Consider the following 18,172-nt stretch of genomic DNA (forward strand, 5'->3'; position numbering starts at 1 on the left):
CATTGCGACTAGGTTGTGCTGAAATTATTCAATAGCGGAGGTGCATTCTAACAAACTGTCTAAAACTGATAACTTTGGGGTCCTACCTAGTGCCGCTGAGGTTGGAGGAATTTTATCCACGTACCAGCTGATTTGGTCTATCACCAGAATTGTCTGATTTTTGTATACCGGTATTTGCACTGTACTCACTTTTTTTCTTTCCTTTCTTTTTCAAGTAAGGGAGTCCGCTGAGGGGGAAGGCTATACCTGGGTGAAACACGTTTGATGCACCACTTCTTGTTTTGGTTTGCTGTGCACACATATAGGGTGGAACACTTATTTACAGCTAGTTTGCCGCCCCGGGTAAGCTAGGCGTGCTTTTTTAAATTTATTTACATTTGTTAATAAATTTATTTATTTGGTGACAACGTTTTTTTTGTGTTTGATCTGATGCAGTATCTGAATCGTGCATGATTGGAGGAGTCTTTTTCTAACCACAAGCATTGATATGTTTAGCATTGTGACAACAAATGTGCTAGTGATTTATACCATGATTAAATGATGCCAGTGAAAATATTTAACTTTCTGTCTTAACTTTCTGTAAGTACCCACAGTCAGTGATGGTCTGGGGTGCCATGTCAGCTGCTGGTGTTGGTCCACTGTGTTTTATCAAGGGCAGGGTCAATGCAACTTGCTATCAGGAGATTTTTGGAGCACATCATGCTTCCATCTGCTGAAAAGCTTTATAGAGATGAAGATTTCGTTTTTCAGCACGACCTGGCACCTGCTCACAGTGCCAAAACCAATGGTAAATGGTTTACTGACCATATGATTGCCTCCATGCCACGCCACATTGAAGCAGTCATTTCTGCAAAAGGATTCCCGACCAAGTATTGAGTGCATAACTGAACATAATTATTTGAAGGTTGACTTTTTTATTTTATTTATTTTTTAAATTGGTTGGATGAAATATGCAATTTTTTTTATAGGAATTTTGGGTTTTCATGAGCTGTATGCCAAAATCATCAGTATTAAAACAATAAAAGACCTGAAATATTTCAGTTGGTGTGCAATGAATCTAAAATATATGAAAGTTACATTTTTATCATTACATTATGGAAAATAATGAACTTTTATCACACATGCTAATTTTTTGACCTGTATGTATACATACAAAATAAAAATTATAATTTTGTATTTCATAGTTGTTTTGAAAAATAAACATAGCTTTCAAAATGGAGGTTGTCTTGTTGTGTTTTTAAATACAAGCGCTGAACTTTCACTACAAACTCTTATTAGTTCTGTTAATATTGGTATGACAAACTAGTAATAGTCAATCTGTATATCAGTAGTCATATGTGAAAAATTTCCCATCAATCACCTTTTTCACCGGTCTGGAATTGTATGTAGGCTATTTTAGACCGTTGTGTAAACTGTAAATAACATTTATTGCATTTTATATCAAGAATCTTGCCTGCCCCAAAGAAGTAAACAAATAAAATGCCAGACTCAAACAGATTTGTTTGAAAACATTTGTTTTAGCCATGTTTTTTGCTAACAGGTGAAAATATTTTGCAGACCATTCTGATTAAAAATATTTAATGTGTTTATATACTTAAAGGGGTTAAAATTAAAGTAATTAAAATGAATAATTCAAATAAAGGGATGAGGTATCACATAAGAAATTATAACTGTAGTAGGCTATAGAACTGTACTTGATATGATGTTAATATAGCTATATGCTAGAAAAACACATGCAGACAGTTGTATACAACACTTATTTTATTTTTACATTGCTCTGCAAATTCATACCCAGGACGTAGATGGGTTAGTTCAAATAGAGAATTTACTTTTTTGTCCTTTCTTAATATATATAGCCTTCCTGCAGCCATTTTAGATTTCTGTGGCTGGATGTGTGTTTGAGTGCTTGAGTTTAAACTCTTTGAGGAAACTAGGCTGGACGCTAACAATGCACTGTGTGTGTGTCAATAAGACTGTCTCATGAGGAATGTGAAAATGACTAAAAAATAAAAAGGATTAAATATAGTTTTTATTTTTAGTAATTTTTACACTGTGCCTATTTGCTAGTATATTAAATTACATGAACGAAGGGTAGGTAAAACCTCGTCGCAGACCCAGGCCAAGTGCATATTTATTGCTGCCTGTCTCTTTAAGTGGTTATACAGGCTAGTCCTCCTCTGACTGAACCATAGGAACTGAACGCGCATTTTTGACAGCCAACTAAACAGACCTGCAAGCTGTGAGTAATGTAGTATTCAGTTTGTTGTGCTATCAACCCTTAAAAGTAGCGCTTTAATGCAGATATTAATATTTATGATAGTTAATCTTAAATAGTCAATGCTGCGCCTGCTTGTATTTTGCAATGTAACAACTCTGGCTAGGCGATCTAGCTAACGAGCAAGCGTTAGCTTGATGGACTTTAGCCTTCTGTGCAAGCAGTGCAAAATATAAAATAGTCTTTATGCTGGCTCGGCATTGCTTACATCATTTTAACATAAATAAACCTTTTTTAAGAAATAGTGCAGGCCTTTAATTAGTTTAAACTTAGTTTAAACAGCAAGAAGAAGTGCGCTTGCTTAATTGTGTTCTGACTGTGCACTTGTGGTGGTTTACTTCAAATCCTTAAAGGGGTAACGTTAACGTTAGTTCACCCAAAGATTAAAATTCTGTCATTTACTCATTTTGAAGAATGTGGGTAACTAAACAGTGGATGGGCCCCATTGACTTTAATAGTATTTTTCACCATACTGTTTCGTTACCCATATTCTTCAAAAAAAGTATCTTCAATAACTCTAATAATACTTTTAATAATGTTTTGTTGTGTTTCAACGAATTACGCATTGTGTATGTGTTGTTGACTAAGCAGTCTACTAAAGAACCAGTACATTATTATTTTAACTTTTAATATAGTTTAAATAGCTACTTAAAAAAAGTTTAATTACAAATGTTTTAAATAAAAGTTTCAATAGAAATTATATTACAGTATATTTTGGTTTACCATAAATGCTTGTCACTACATTCGGTAGTAAACGTATTCAAAGACAATAGAAGTAAACAATTATGCAAATACATATAAATATAAACTTAAGTGGGTAGAAAAGCACACTAAAGTTCAGCTAATTGCATTTAATATACATTGTCATTTAATTAACATTTAGTTGAGTGTCAAAACATTCCATTCACTCAAGTATATATTGTTTTAAAGAGTATTTTATTCAAAGTATGCCAGAGTGCACTTCCAGTTCACAAGTGTTCACGCCCACAAAGTCCCAATATTTTGAGGGTTTCATTTTAAATAATAAAAAAAAAATGTTCTCTCCTTCCTTTCCTCTCCAGAGCTTTCCACTCAACTTCACTTTTACCCAATTGGGGAAGTTTGGCTAAACCTACCCTGGATGTTGCAATGGCCCTCATGCGACTACGGCCCATGTGTTTGACCCATTTGTCGCCAAGAGGAAGAATTTCTCTTAGTGTAAATTGCGATGTCAAGTACAGAGTTTCTGTGTCCCAATCTCTCCGGCATCTAGCCATTGATAAGAGAGTCATAATGCATAACTTAAGTCCAAACTATCTCCCACTGACCATCTCTACATGCCAATCACCATTCATGTTTCCCACATTTATCAACGCTATAAGCATTCGTGCTATTTCGACAAACTGGCACTTCTCGAGGGGAAACCAGAACAGCCAGTCTTCCTTTAGTAAGAAAAAAGGTACTGCTCCTGCCCCGTCATGTCTTGGTATTGAGGTGTGTTATCCACCTTATTTTTTATGCAGAGGTAAGGAGTTTTCAGTGAATGTGCAAGACTCCCAATTTATTAGCCACTATAGGGAAATAACAAGAATATATCAAAGCGCAGTAAACTGTAAATCCCTTTGCACTACAAACCAGCGTGTTTATAATTAAGACAATACGTTGAAATAATATGGTAAGAAATACCAGGTTCCAATATCAAGCAGCATAATGAACTGTTACAGCTAAAAATAACTGGAAGTGAATGGCAGGAAGCCAGACGCATTCAAATTACAAAAAAAAAAACAATAAGGTGGATAGAAATTACATGCTTGCCTTCAGTAGAGACTCTTTGCCTGCACTGAGCATTTTTATTTGACTCGCTCACGGTCATATATAACAATATAGCTTCCACAAATGACTTTTTGTTATTGAAACAATGTTTCAAGTAACCTACGACACTATATTTTCACTGCAGTGTCGTCATCTGTCCTGGAGGGTGAGACGCTTGCCATGGGCATGTGGTCACTAGGTCTTGGTGCCGTGGGGGCCGCCATCGCCGGCTTAATATTTGCAAACACTGACTTCCTGCTGACTAAACCGGCACCTGCTACTGTAGGGTATCTTGGGAATGCTGAACTCAAAACCATCGACAGTGGTAAGAAATGAAGTAAAATGAAATTGCTGTCATAATTAAGATCAGTGGTATTTATTGTGTTTTTTTCGTCTGTATCCGTTCAGATGAGAGGACTTTTAAAGCGAAAATTCTCTGGGAGAAATCTGGTGGAGTGATCATGGCTGTTCGGCGACCTGGATGATTTTTGTGCAGAGAGGTAAAGTATGTTTATGTTTCTCATAATAAAGTTTAGTCAAAGGCTCTCTTCACTGCACAAACAGAATATGAATTCTTTGTGCATTTTATGCTCTAATTTAGGGTGGAAATCTGAGTTAAAGAAACATGACTGTTGCATTCCCAAATGCATGTTAAATTTGCGGCACATGCCGAGTTTGCTGCATTCAGAGTGTACTGAGCCACTGAAAATACCGGATCACAAGTCGATGCCATTAGCAAAGCATTAGCTTTGGTTTAAAACGTGCAACGCAACATATATACTTATTTAAAGGTTTCGTTCACCCAAAAATGAACATTCTGACATCATTTACTCACCCTAAAGATGTTCCAAACCTTTATGAATTTCTCTTTTCTTCCAAAACACAGAAGAAATTATGAAGAATGTGGGTAACTAATCAGTTGACATTTGCCAAATATAGATTGGAAAAAAATACTAGCAAGTCAATGGCTACACACATTCTTCAATGTCTTCTTCTGTGTTCAGCAGAAGAAAAAATTTCACACAAGCATGGAACAACTTAAAGGTGAGTAAATGATGACATCCCTTTAATTATTCCATTAATAATTCCAGGCTGGTTAAAGCTGGTATAGTGCTGGTCTGGCATAGATTTTCTCAAGCAAACCTGAGTTGGTGTAGCTGGTCCGGCAGAACTCTGGAGTTCTGGAGGCTGGAGACCAGGGGCCTCATTTATAAAATGTAAATGTTTTGTAGAAACCATCCTACATTTGATTTTACCGTCATTTGTCAAATGTGCATTCAGAGAAAGAATGTGTACATACACACACACACAAATGCATGCGCTTCTTCCTGATGTGAAATCTATAAGCAGCTTAATTGTTTCAGATCTACACCTTGTGAAGGCTGCCTATTTTTTGGCGTTAACATATATGTCTAAATCCTTTACTTCTTGCGCGTGACAAGAATTGCTGATTTCCAAATTTGTAAAAATCTACCTGCAGTTATTCAGCTCTCTACCACAAGGAAAAGTGTGTACATCTGCTTAGACCCCGAAATGGTGTGAAGCACTTTTTCATGTCAAAGATTGTTCTTATAAATCTGAGCATTGCGTACGCTTGTTTTATAAATGAGGCCTCAGCAAACCAGCGTCCTATGCTGGTCCCAGCCTGTAAACATATCTTATGATGGTGACCAGCAATGCTAGATTTTTCAGCGGGGTTGCCAAAGCAATGGTGCAAAATACAAAAAAACTGGCCGGAAATGAATGGGGAACTAGTAATGGGAGTCTATACATTGAATGTATGAAGATGTTATTGTGCATCTGCAGGAGGCCTCTGAGCTGTCCTCTCTGAAGCCCCAGCTGGACGAGCTCGGGGTCCCTCTGTATGCTGTCGTGAAGGAGAATGTAGGCACAGAGATTCAGGACTTCAGGCCTCACTTCGCAGGGGAGATTTTCTTGGATGAAAAGGTTAGTAAACAGTAAACATTAAACATTTAATGAAAACTGCTATTTCTATGCCTCTATTGAAAGTCCAGACAACTAAAATCTTGTTTCTTCAAAAAGTTCATAATCAAGTTGTTTAAAAAGTCTTCTGAAGAGACACAATGAACAGATTTTATTTATGCTTTTATTCATATATAAACATTGATCAATGCACATTATTTATATATATATATATATATATATATATATATATATATATATATATATATATATATATATATATATATATATATATATATATATATAATAACACACACATACATAAGCACATCAAACATGGTAATTGGAAGCTTAAATGTACTAAATAATGCACATAATGACCAGAAAATTATCGTTTACACATTGTTTTATCTGGGTGTCTATTTGTGCACAGCAAGCGTTTTATGGGCCACAACAGAGGAAGATGGGTGGGCTTGGTCTCATTCGCATGGGAGTTTGGCAAAATTTTATAAGGGCCTGGAGGTCGGGTTACCAGGGCAACATGAATGGAGAAGGTTTTATCCTGGGAGGGGTGTTTGTCATCGGATCTGGTGAACAGGTAATCTGTTAGATATTTCATTCAGTCATTGCAAACCAATTCAGAGATTTAGCAACTTGACTGTCCTCATATATTGGGTTTTGTCCACTTTCAGGGGGTTCTTCTAGAGCACAGAGAAAAGGAGTTTGGAGATAAAGTCAGCTTAGAGTCTGTTTTGGAAGCTGCTAAGAAAATTGTGGTAGAAAAGTAAATTTTGTCTAAAGTTTGATCAAAATAGAGATTAAGGAAAGTTTTCCCTTGATCTAGATTAAAAACCACCTCTTCTCACTCATTCTGCTATTAATGCTGTGAACAGTGAAAAGCTCAGGTTATGTTAAATTGTTGGTACTGACTGGTACACTTTAAGAGCTAAGTGATAATGTCACAGAGTTGCATGCAACCTCATACTTGAGAGTAATGTTATGTGATTAAGTAATATTGGTTTTGCACTTTAGAAATACTTTGTCATGAACCATTGTATTGTTTTTTCCCCTTATCGCGTTCCTTTGGTTTCCTGCTGCCACGTGCCTCATGGATTTTGGTGCTGTGTTTTAATGATAGTCTGACTCCAAACTCCATGTTGAAAGAGCAGATTTGATGCCAACACATGCCTAGATACCCTCTGGTGTTTGGTCAGTGAGCAGCCAAAGGTTCAGCTGGGGATTGACACAATGAACAATAAACATATCACCTCCGAATATTCTGTTTGTCTGTACTTGTCATTCTTTTGTGTATTGATGTTTGAAATCTCATTCATTAAGTTGAAGAACTATGTATTTTTGACTATATACTAGTGTTCAAAAGTTTGGGATCAGTATTAAAAAAAAATGTATTCATTAAGGATGCATTAAATTGATCAAAAGTCAGTGAATATACCAGCTTTTTTTTGTTTGTTTTTTGCCAGGTGGCTTTTTTAATTATATGATGTCATTGCGTTGTCTTGACGCCAGCCAATTGGTGCATTGCTAATCGTGGTTTCGAGTATTGGTATCTGCATCTGCCCTCTTCAGGAACAGAGGCACAAGCAGTGATCTCAGTTAACTTAATCCAATCTGCAAAATCGTTTGAAGAACCAAATTAGCCAAAGATCAGTTATCACGATTAAAAGATCTGGGATCTGTCAAATCATCTCAGATGTATTAAAGGGTTAGTTCACCCAAAAATGAAATTTATGTCATTAATGACTCACCCTAATGTCGTTCCACACGCGTAAGACCTCCGTTCATCTTCAGAACACAGTTTAAGATATTTTATATTTAGTCTTAGAGCATATCTGGCACTTTACTGTCCTTTTCCAGAAAGGAATAAAAACATCATCAAAGTAGTCAATATGTGACATCAGTTAGTTAGTTAGAATCTCTTGAAGCATCGAAAATACATTTTGGTCCAAAAATAACAAAAACGACGACTTTATTCAGCTTAGTCTTCTCTTCCGCGTTTGTTTTCAAAACTTAAATAAAGATTCAAACGGTCACGAATCAGCGTATTGATTAATGACAAATTTCATTTTTGGGTGAACTAACTCTATAAGCGAGGTATGAAGAACCCCTTTACATGGTATTTCTCCACCACACAACTTGTGTACTATTCTAATGCATCGACAAAGACATTGAGCTCTAATCCCTGATTAGTAAATGAAATGCATATGAAACAGATTTATTTTCTTAGCCGACCTACTGTAATGCTTGCATTTTAAAGGCAGAGACTTCGAAACTGCCCTCATTAGAGAATTTGGCATATTGTTTTATCACGGGTTTAAATCTGTGATTCTGGGTTCTAAGTAAGAGCCGGGGCACCTTTGCAGCAAGCTCAGACAAAATATAGTCTCAGGCAGTTAGTTTAATGTCTTTATTACATTTTTCCAGATAAAATACACACAAGGATGTAACAAAACAATATAAAATGCTGGAAAAATAACACAACGAGCACCAATAATAACTATAATTGTGCTAAAGTGGGTCTCCCGGGAGTGACATTTATATTAATGACACATCACAATTTATTGTCCTTGCGTTTGTCTGCACCTTCCACGCTATAAGTGACCTATCAATAAATATGTGCTTTAAGCATCAAGAATATGTGCAGTGAAACAAATATTTATTCTTTGGTAAGGTCTCATTTTTGTAACATGCCAAATGTATTTGGTGTGACAATCTTTCTAATTTTATCATGATCCACATATTGATGGACAACCATAATGTTATATGTGTAAATAGAAAATAACTAATGACCATTTTATCTTGCGTACATGCAATTATAACATGGTTTAGGTTAACTTAATGAATACATTTGTACACTTCTGCATGAGATCTCCAATACACATTGTCAGTGGTCTAGTGCAATTTACAATAATAAAACATCTGAAAGAACTTGCTAAGTAATCTGGTGTACTTTTAATAAAGTGTTACAAACTGTTTTGTGATTAAGGAGGATATGACAGTGCTGACAGTATAATATCTGTTGAGACACACCCTGGTTTAAGTTTGGAACACTGTCTATTTTGTTGAGCATCACTGTAAAGCATTATGTGACATTTGTTAGCATTACATGACTAACTGAACTTGCGCTGGTGCACTGCATTATTATAGGAAGAATCAGTCTTGACAGCATGTGACATTTGATGAAACAGGACATTCCAAGAGGAAATTTAGTCAGTCATTTTTGTATAAATCACAATCACATAGTTGTATTTGCATAACATATCCCACAGTTCTCTCCAGCAATCATCATTAACAGAGAAATTGTGCCTTAAAAAAAGAAAGCATCAATCCCTGACTGCTTTCCACTGGGCTACTTATTTCAACAGCATACTTATGTAACATAATGTGCTTAGATATTAAGCTAAACAATATTTGCCTACATGGAGTGCTCAAGTCAAAAACAAACAGATCTCTGTTGCCACTCAGAGGACATGATGGGAAAAACAACAAATCAATGTGCCATTCCCCCCCCCCAAAAAAGCACAGTCTGATGGCAAAGAAACACTGTAAATGTTTGTTAACTTCATCAACAAAAACAATAGGAACCAAGCAACAAACACTACACTCTGTAACATTACCAAATGTCAGGGAAAACACGTTTGATCTTATTCGCTCAGATTACAGGAGGCCATTAAAGAACTTACAAAAGGTTAGGTTACATCATACACTACAGACACGATGACTGACATCATATATATATTATTGATACAACACCTCATATTCCCCCATGACAACAATAAATAAGTCTGATTGTTGTTCTCATTTTTGTTAATGTCTGAGATGATGGATGATCAAAGCAGGGCATATAAAGCAACTTCTCTTCATACTCTGGATGAGTATATTTCATCTATCGAGCACGAGTAAACTCTGTTCGTATAAATTGAGAGATGTAGTGCTTCTGTCTATAAGCCCAGACACATCCGTCCCATTAGAGGGAATTATTTATACAATCACACAAATGCTAATATGTATTAAATATTCAAATAGATATATCATTTTGACCTTTTCACAATTCTTCAATAACAACACAAACTACAATCCAAACATCTCGGATACTTTCGCAAAGACTTAAAACCATATGCAGGCCTGTAAGGCTTAAACAGAAATAAGGAAGTATGGCCTGTAGAAAGTCAAGATGTACATCTTGTTCTCATGAAGGAGTGTTAGCACACCGTAGGACTTCTTTTGCAGTACAGAGAGTAAAGCACACTGCATTTGCTGCATAAGTGCACTTAATGGGCACATAATGGAGCATGTAAGGTGGAAATACTCCTGGCAGAAGAAAGTTTAATATTTCTAGAACTGTATTCAATAATAACATGCATGTGAGAAAACTTTGAGCCACAAACCTGCAAAAAACTTATAGCCAAAGAAAAACAATGAAACAGATCTTACAATACTTATATGGTAATCTAGAATAAATCAAATAAATTAATTTACTGGTAAATAAGTCAACGTGTGTGTTGTCAACAGATGGGTTTTAAAGCATCAATGCAGCAGTTTAACATTCAAGCATCTTTAACGAAATCCAGCAGCAAGTTCTGGCCTTCATTGTACATTTTTAGGATTGTGCAATAGCATGGGTAAAATTGACAAAAAAATATATAAGTCAGAAAAAAAAGACAAAAGACATCTAACCTCAAAGTTGTGCCCACTCACCTCCGGTGCAAAAGAGGACAACAGAATGGGCTGCAACCTAGACTCTTTACAGACCCTTGTTAAAATAAACCGCGGTGATGTGAGGATTGCTTTGTCGTATCCTGTCTTGAAGCTCCGGCTCCAGGCTGCTCACCTTCATAGAACTTCACAGAGACAGAAAGGCATCCCAATTCAGCACATCGAACAAACCAGGTGACAAATAGATCTATATTAGCAGCACTCACCTCTTCTGTGGGAACAGAGCACAGCACAGCGGAGTGGCAAACACCAGGCTGTGGGGATGGATATTTAAAATGAACCATTCAGTCATTGTTTTAAACCAGGATTGCAAACAAACACTGCAAAAAAACAAAAAAAAACCTCACCAGAATCCAACAAGTCCAACTTGAACAGGGGCATTGAGAACTGGGAACCGCTGAAAAATGGACAGACATTTTGTGATGCAACAAACATCCATAATGCTGTCAGATTCAGAGGAATGTTTGAAATGAGCCTGTGATCCTTACCTTCATGAAAGCTTTCTTCTCTAAGGCGTTCATAATAACTGGAGGAATAGCTGTTTGAGAAAACAAATTAATAAAAATAAAACACAAGGACAACACTCTTAATTCCTCTCAATTCAATTTTTTACCACTTCACAAAAAAAATACAAATAATATATATATTATGAGAGAGAGAGAGAGAGACTCAACTATTTAACATTTAAAAAAAAAAAAGCTTACCCATGGCTGGCACTGCCATGCCAATACGAGACACCACCACCTGCACGATAGCTTGCTGAGCAGCTTTAGTCGATTCTCCGAGACGTTCACCCTCAGCATCAGTAATAGGAATACCATACTTCAGCTCTCTGTTGAAGTATTAAGAACTAATTCAATGATTGATTCAACATTTTTTAAAGCCAATTAATAGGACAGTAAGCGATTTCACAAACAAACACTGTTGATATTTGAATCAACCCAAACAAACACAACCCTCCCTTCAATGTATGTTTCTGCATCATAGCTGAAGTGAAATCTGTAGAAAAATGTAGCTGAAATTCTGGAAAGCAGTCTTTTTTTCACTCACCTTTGTCTCATGAAGGGTATGTTGATACAGTTTGCTGCTGCCACTGCAGCAAAGGGAACAAAACGCCCCATAATGGCAGGCAAGTGCTGGAGAGGGAGATAAGAGAAGATTCCTATTTTAAATACTGTTCTTCGATTTTTTTCATTCATCAAAGAATAATGATTAAAAACAATTAATTGCAAAAATATTTCACTAATATTTTTACTGTAATTTTGATCAAATATATACTATATGTAAATTGAATATAAAAAAACATGTACAAAAATGTATATTGTATAAATATATATAGTATTTATAAAAATATATACTGAGTAGTAAACCAATGATTTTAAAGAAATGTTTAAAAGTCACTCTGTAATAAACTATAAATATTAGGACAGTTTAAGTAAAGGACAGACCTTGGTCAGAGACTTCAGGCCAAGTGCTGTTATTACAGCTCCAGTGGTCGCACTGACGTAGGCCGCACCAAGCTGACTGCAGAGGTGAAAAAATGTGCATGTATTGTTATGTATTGTATTGTTACTAAGCAGATACTAAGCAGAAAAAAAAAAAAAAGCCCATAGTTCAGAAAGAGCAATAATGTTGTTACTCAGGCTCACTGAGTAACTTCCAACAACTGATGTGATAAAAAGGATACAGGAAATTATATTGTTAGATTAAAAACGGCTAATAAATACGATCAGAATGGAATGGAAACATGAATAAATTAACAAGCTATCTGTAGCTGCATGCATTCAGCATGTGTAGTGATTATGAAACAAGACATCTCTGCTTCATGGGAAGTTCATGAAGTGAAAGTGGTATAGACTCCATTTGTGTCATGGCTTATGAAACAGCTTTCAGAACACTAAAGGCGGATGTACACTCACTATTGTGAGCCATTGCACACGCCAGTTAACCTGATAATCGTATCAAAGCAACTGGTACATGGTTAAACTACTTCATAGCGAGCAAGCTGCAATCCCATAAGCTTTCGTGTTAAACAGATCTTTCAATATTGCCACTATACCTTCGGATAACGAAATAATAAATTAAAAAGACGAGTGTGCAAATGATTTGAAAAGCAGAGAGCAGCACAGCCATTCCTTTCAACAAAAAACAAAGTTTGTGTGTCCGTGTACGCGCACGGGTTGCAGCCACATAGATCTAGCCTATGAGACAGTTGTGTATGATTCGGCAATAGGGTACAGCCTATATGCACTGGTCACAATCGGTCCACTCTCTGAATTTTTCAAACATGTTTAAAAATGATCGGGAGGTCGAGAGATGCTCGTTACTTACTCGGCTCAGCTCATAATATTTCTCACACATTGGGCCTTGTTCATTTTAGATTGATGAAAGTTGATGCATTTTCAAAAAATAACCTAACAGGTGTAAATGGACATTTGAAGTTTCTTTAAGGTAAATTGATGCCACTGCATTAATATTTCAGTATTTCAGCAAAGCGTTAATTTGCCCTGTATCTTTATTTTTGTAATGAGAGTTAAAAACTGTTCAACTTTAAGTAAAACGCTCGTCACTGTCACTTTTTACCCAGCCTTCCAATCACAGTGGAGGAGGGACGAGACAAATACTACACCGACCAACCAAATCCCACTTGTACAATGACTGAACAACAATGGAGAAGTTAATATTGCTGGTTACTGCATTTTATATTTAGTAATATTCTTAAAAATTAGAAAGTATTTTCATATCTGCAAAGCAACAAAAGTGTTTTAGCTGGAAAAACACTGTGCCTCCAAAGCGCTCTCCAACGCCACCAGCTGGCCGTTTTCAGAAGAGCGCCTGCCTTTTTTTTTAATGATTTGGAGGATACATGTTAATTGAATATTTATTGTTAGGCATATGGCCAATTAATCTTCTCAGGATTTATGCATTATAGTGGAGCTAAACCTGAGAAGTCCAGATGTGATTCCACAGCATTCATGGAGAGTTACATAGTTGCAAATGTGGACAAAGCGGTTGTGAATCCAGAGAAGATTTTTTTTGGAAGGTCCATTTTACGTGCAAATTACTTAGAATTAACACATATATTTACAATAGTCTAATGAATGAGGCCCATTGTGCGCTGCAACCATACGAGCATCAACAATTTCCACACAATTCCCCCCGAGAGAGAAGGGTAGAAAAATGCAACAAATGCCTGCAAGCTCGTGTGACATCAAAAATCGCCCGGCTTTAATGATGCAATATACCAACAAGGTGTGGAAACACATCACACCATTAAAAGGTGCGTTGCCATGAGGTGTCCAATAGAACCCTGCAGCTAGACTGTTTCTAGTAGTGATCTTAGCCTTCATACTTCATGGTGAGTGGTGCGTCTCCACTGCGGTTAGTGTAGTTGACAATGGCGTTGAAGGACTGGTTAACCCACTGCCAAAACACCACTGCTGGGGTTGTCCTGAAAACACAGACAGAAAATGCAACTTGTATTTAGTGTTTTAAAATAAAATACATGTATTATGATACTTCTTGGACAATGCTGCAGTCATAAGAATCTCCCACACAAGCCTGTAATTTGAGTCACATGTTGATTTTCCTCAAAATGACTCATTTTCAGATGACTCACTGAGTAATAATGCATCTACAAAACCAGCAAAAAGAACTGCACCCTTAGTCAAAGTATTATTTTACACTTGGCCAACACTTTTAAAAGCAGAAAATACTACTATAACACATTCAACCTTCTCACCCTTAATCAAACCACCAAACTTAGCCATTCAGTAGGACTGCTGTCTTTTCCATGATGACTCATTTAGGAAATATTCCCTGGACTGAGCGGCAATGTTTTATCCCAGCCATGGAAAGATTTACTCCCTTTCCTTTTCTGGCTCTAATGTAAATAATTTTCTGGTCTAAATACACTTCCTCTCCATATGTTGTCCAGAACAATGAATGATTAAGAGTGACAGTGCTCTTCTTACCTATAAAAGGTGAGCATGCAACCCGTAATGGTCATGTTCATGGGCACTTGTGCAGACATGCGTCCAATTAGCAGCATTTTTTCTCCTGTGTCTGGGTGGAAAGCGGAGTCGTAGATGTATTTGGCCCTCCATAGTTGATCTTCTGTTAGCCCAGGCTTCACAACTCCCAACCTGTGAAGGAGGGCACAGCAGAAAGAGATTTTATTCAACACATCGAAACGACAGCATATAGAGATTAAATAATAATTACAGTTTAAGTGTGTAATTTTTGGATTTTAAAACAGGGTTGATTCCTATGAAAAGCTCTGTGGCGTTTTCAAAACATTGCTATTTTTGTTTGAGCATATCAACCAGCAACTCTGACCAATGGCATTCAAGGTGGGACTGGGATCTGTTTCTCTGACAAGTAAGGGGGGAGTGTTTGACAATAGCCAATTATAAAACTTCTGAGGGCGTCAGAGCTAGCAACAAAAAACAATCAAAAAAGAAAACACCATTCAAAAGTTTGTTTTAAAATATTTTTGAAAGAAATATCTTATGCTCACTAAGGCTGCATTTATTTGTCCATATGCTGATTTGCTGCTCAAGAAACATTTCTTATTATTATTATCAATGTTGAATATAGTTGTGCTTCTTATTGTTGTGGAAACAGTGATACTATATTTTAAAGGTTCTTTGACAAACACAAAGTGAAAAATAACAGCATTTACCTGAAATGAAAATCTTGTTATGTCACAAATGTCTTTACTGTCACTTTTAATGTGTTACTGCTGAATTAAAAAAAAACTAGGGATGCACCAAAATGAAAATTCTGGGCCAAAATCTGGATGCATTTCAAACCGAAAATATATAGTAGTAATCATAAATTTCATGATGTATCCAAAATGTGTTCATAAAGGAGCTCACCGCACAGGAGCTCAAAGGCAGTTCACGTCCCATCATCCTCATCTAGCAGTTTTATCATTAGTAAAATATAAAATGAGTAAAATATCACAATACATTGATTTCAGTCAAATGCAATATGTTAACCCACAATGTAAAAACCACAGATGTGGCAACCCTGGTTGCACAGATGTAAGGTCTGAACAGCATTTGCTTTCAAACAACAAATCCATGCTACAATGTTTAGAAAAGAAAGTGAATATTTATTATATATTGCTCCCTAAAACATTTCCAATAATGTAGTGATTGGTACAGCTACAGTTTCTACAATATCATAAAGGAGAGCATTTCACCCCAACAATTCAGCCCTTTGGGATCACAGACCTGTAGTCCTCCACAATAACTCTGGCATCCTCCAAAACCTCACTGGACAGCAGCACGTTTCTGGGGTCCGTCACCATGAAGAAGTGTTGAGCCCGGCCCATGAATGTGCCTTGGTCCCATCTTGGTTCTTTAATGTTGATATTCAGTGGCAAATCTCCAGACATCCTATTCACCTCCTGTGAAGATCACAAATAATCTACTGAGAAACTCACTCACTTACTGAGAAACAAAACATGGTTTCCAAAGTTATTTTCACACTTAAGGAAAAATTATTTTAGCGTCTGTGTCATGAAGAATGTTGAACTGGAGATATGCCAAATATTAGCAGTATGTCAGGTTGACAGAAAATAGTTTCAAGGGTCAAAGTAAAAAAGAAAACTAATGCCTAAAACCATAAGGGGAAAAAATCTCTTATACCCTGTGTATTAATAAACTACTTAATTGATGCTTATTAGCACGGTTATTGTCATGCAATAAACATTGGAGACTAGCAATACATGTCAAAAGTGCAAGGACACGTCGGACTTGAAAATATGTTGATTTGAGAAATATGTAACTAAACTGCTTAACGACTAAATAAAAGTGTATCGTTTATCTAACATGGAAAAGCGAGCGATATAGACGGCATAATAACAGCTCTTGTAGCTAATGCTAGCTGCTATGCTGGTGGGATATAAACAACAAGGACGTGTAAAATAAAGGCATTTCGTATACACTGAGATTCGGTTATTTTTGAATAAAGCTGTGAATTGTTATGTTTTGCTATGTTCGCTTATAGAATAAGCAGTGTTAATACGCATAACATGTATCCCCTTCAACCTACTAAGATAACGTTAGCTAGCTATAACAATCTCACCTACATGAACACAACAACCACATCGAAAAGGAAAATCGTGCATTTTTGTTCAAAGAGTCATTCAGTAAAACATGTGACGCATACCTTGTTAAATGACCACAGGTAACGTTCAGGTGGCACCTTGAAGCAGATGACCTCAGCGCTGACTGCTTTCCTCTGCGTGATGACAGTCGCACTTCCGGTCTTGCCTTGAAAATCTGCGCGAGATGGTTGAAATGATGAACGTGCGCTTTTTGTGTGAAAAGGCGGTGTTTGGAGCAGAGAGATCTGCAGTTGGCTCGAGAAACTGGGCGTGGGTGAGAACTGCGTTGTGATTGGTAGATGGTCCTTAACCGGGGCGTGGATAAGATCTGCGTTATGATTGGTAGATTGTTCTAAACCGGGGCGTGGATAAAATCTACGTCATGATTGGTCATCTGCTTCGTGAGTCTCTGAGATAGGAGAGTTGCTCTAAAAGTGTTACAAACTTCCTTCATTCCTTCAACCACATGCCTTTGTCTTGCAAAGAGTATTTCTGATTGTCTAAGCAAACAAAGGCTGGCCACTCTGTAGACTTTTAAATTAATTAAATAATTTGACTGTCTATCAGAGATGTGTCAGATATGTTATATCTCAAATAAAATGGCAGAACATAGACTTCACTACTGCTAAAAGTATTGGGACACTCCTCCAAATCATTGAATTCAGGTGTTCCAATCACTTCCATAGCCAAATGTGTATAAAATCATGCATGCAGACTGCTTCTACAAACATTTGTGAAAGAATGAGTCTCTCTCAGCAGCTCAGTGAATTCAAGCGTGGTACCGTTATAGGTTGCCCCCTGTGCAATACATCCATTCGGGAAATTTTCCCTACTACTAAATATTCCACATTCAACTGTTAGTGGTTTTATAACAGAGTGGAAGCAATTGGGAACAACAGCAACTCAGCCACGAAGTGGTAGGCCACGTAAAATCACTGAGCGGGGTCAGCACAGTGGGCATATCCTTACATCACCAAGTGCAATGCACAGCGTCAGATGCAGTGTTGTAAAGCACTGGACTCTAGAGCAGTGAAGATGTGTTCTCTGGAGTGATGAATCACACTTCTCTGTCTGGTAATCCGATGGACAAATCTGGGTTTGGCGACTGCCAGGAGAACGGTACTTGCCTGACTGCATTGTGCCACGTGTAAAGTTTGGTGGAGGGGGAGTATGGTGTGGGGTTGTTTTTCAGGGGTTGTGCTTGGCCCCTTAGTTTCAGTGAAATGATTACTTAATGCTTCAGCAAACCAAGATATTTTGGACTATTTCATGCTCTCAACGTTGTGGGATGGCCCCTTCCTGTTCCAACATGGCTTTTGACAATATAGTGT

General features: G+C 37.0%; 2 protein-coding genes across 4 annotated transcripts in view; one reads left to right on the forward strand and one right to left on the reverse strand.

The window, feature by feature from the left end:
• Nucleotides 1-7,266, forward strand: part of selenou1a (selenoprotein U 1a) — a 15,542-nt gene extending 8,276 nt beyond the window's left edge. Inside the window, exons 1-7 of one of the 3 annotated variants that reach the window (XM_067421110.1) lie at nucleotides 2,168-2,239; nucleotides 3,337-3,713; nucleotides 4,212-4,391; nucleotides 4,475-4,566; nucleotides 5,873-6,013; nucleotides 6,423-6,587; nucleotides 6,682-7,266. In XM_067421110.1, the coding sequence (XP_067277211.1) occupies nucleotides 3,404-3,713; nucleotides 4,212-4,391; nucleotides 4,475-4,566; nucleotides 5,873-6,013; nucleotides 6,423-6,587; nucleotides 6,682-6,777 (984 nt within the window). In that variant the 5' untranslated portion in view covers nucleotides 2,168-2,239; nucleotides 3,337-3,403 and the 3' untranslated portion in view covers nucleotides 6,778-7,266. Of the gene's footprint in view, nucleotides 1-2,086; nucleotides 2,240-3,336; nucleotides 3,714-4,211; nucleotides 4,392-4,474; nucleotides 4,567-5,872; nucleotides 6,014-6,422; nucleotides 6,588-6,681 lie in introns of those variants that run through there. The other 2 variants (XM_067421111.1, XM_067421112.1) reach the window with 2 other exon arrangements.
• Nucleotides 7,267-8,399: 1,133 nt separating this feature from the next.
• On the reverse strand, nucleotides 8,400-17,048 carry sfxn3 (sideroflexin 3). The gene is made up of 11 exons (XM_067420798.1): nucleotides 16,904-17,048; nucleotides 15,964-16,139; nucleotides 14,698-14,868; nucleotides 14,076-14,174; nucleotides 12,172-12,247; nucleotides 11,774-11,859; nucleotides 11,428-11,555; nucleotides 11,212-11,261; nucleotides 11,071-11,120; nucleotides 10,930-10,977; nucleotides 8,400-10,848 (listed from the first exon to the last, which is right to left on the reverse strand). The coding sequence occupies exons 2-11, from the start codon at nucleotides 16,125-16,127 to the stop codon at nucleotides 10,752-10,754; spliced, it is 969 nt and encodes a 322-aa protein (XP_067276899.1). The 5' UTR covers nucleotides 16,128-16,139; nucleotides 16,904-17,048; the 3' UTR covers nucleotides 8,400-10,751.
• Between the last annotated feature and the right edge of the window lie 1,124 nt (nucleotides 17,049-18,172).

The sequence above is a fragment of the Pseudorasbora parva genome, chromosome 17, assembly GCF_024679245.1.
Source record: "Pseudorasbora parva isolate DD20220531a chromosome 17, ASM2467924v1, whole genome shotgun sequence".
Classification (NCBI taxonomy): Eukaryota; Metazoa; Chordata; class Actinopteri; order Cypriniformes; family Gobionidae; genus Pseudorasbora; species Pseudorasbora parva.

What these genes read in the sequence shown, in the direction of transcription:
- sfxn3 (XM_067420798.1), bottom strand. Translation starts at nt 16,127, where the DNA reads ATGTCTGGAGATTTGCCACTGAATATCAACATTAAAGAACCAAGATGG. An exon ending in TGCATGCTCACCTTTTATAG is followed by an intron (nt 14,175 to 14,697) that starts GTAAGAAGAGCA and finishes CTGTGTTTTCAG; the next exon opens with GACAACCCCAGCAGTGGTGT. An exon ending in CATGGCAGTGCCAGCCATGG is followed by an intron (nt 11,262 to 11,427) that starts GTAAGCTTTTTT and finishes TTTCTCAAACAG; the next exon opens with CTATTCCTCCAGTTATTATG.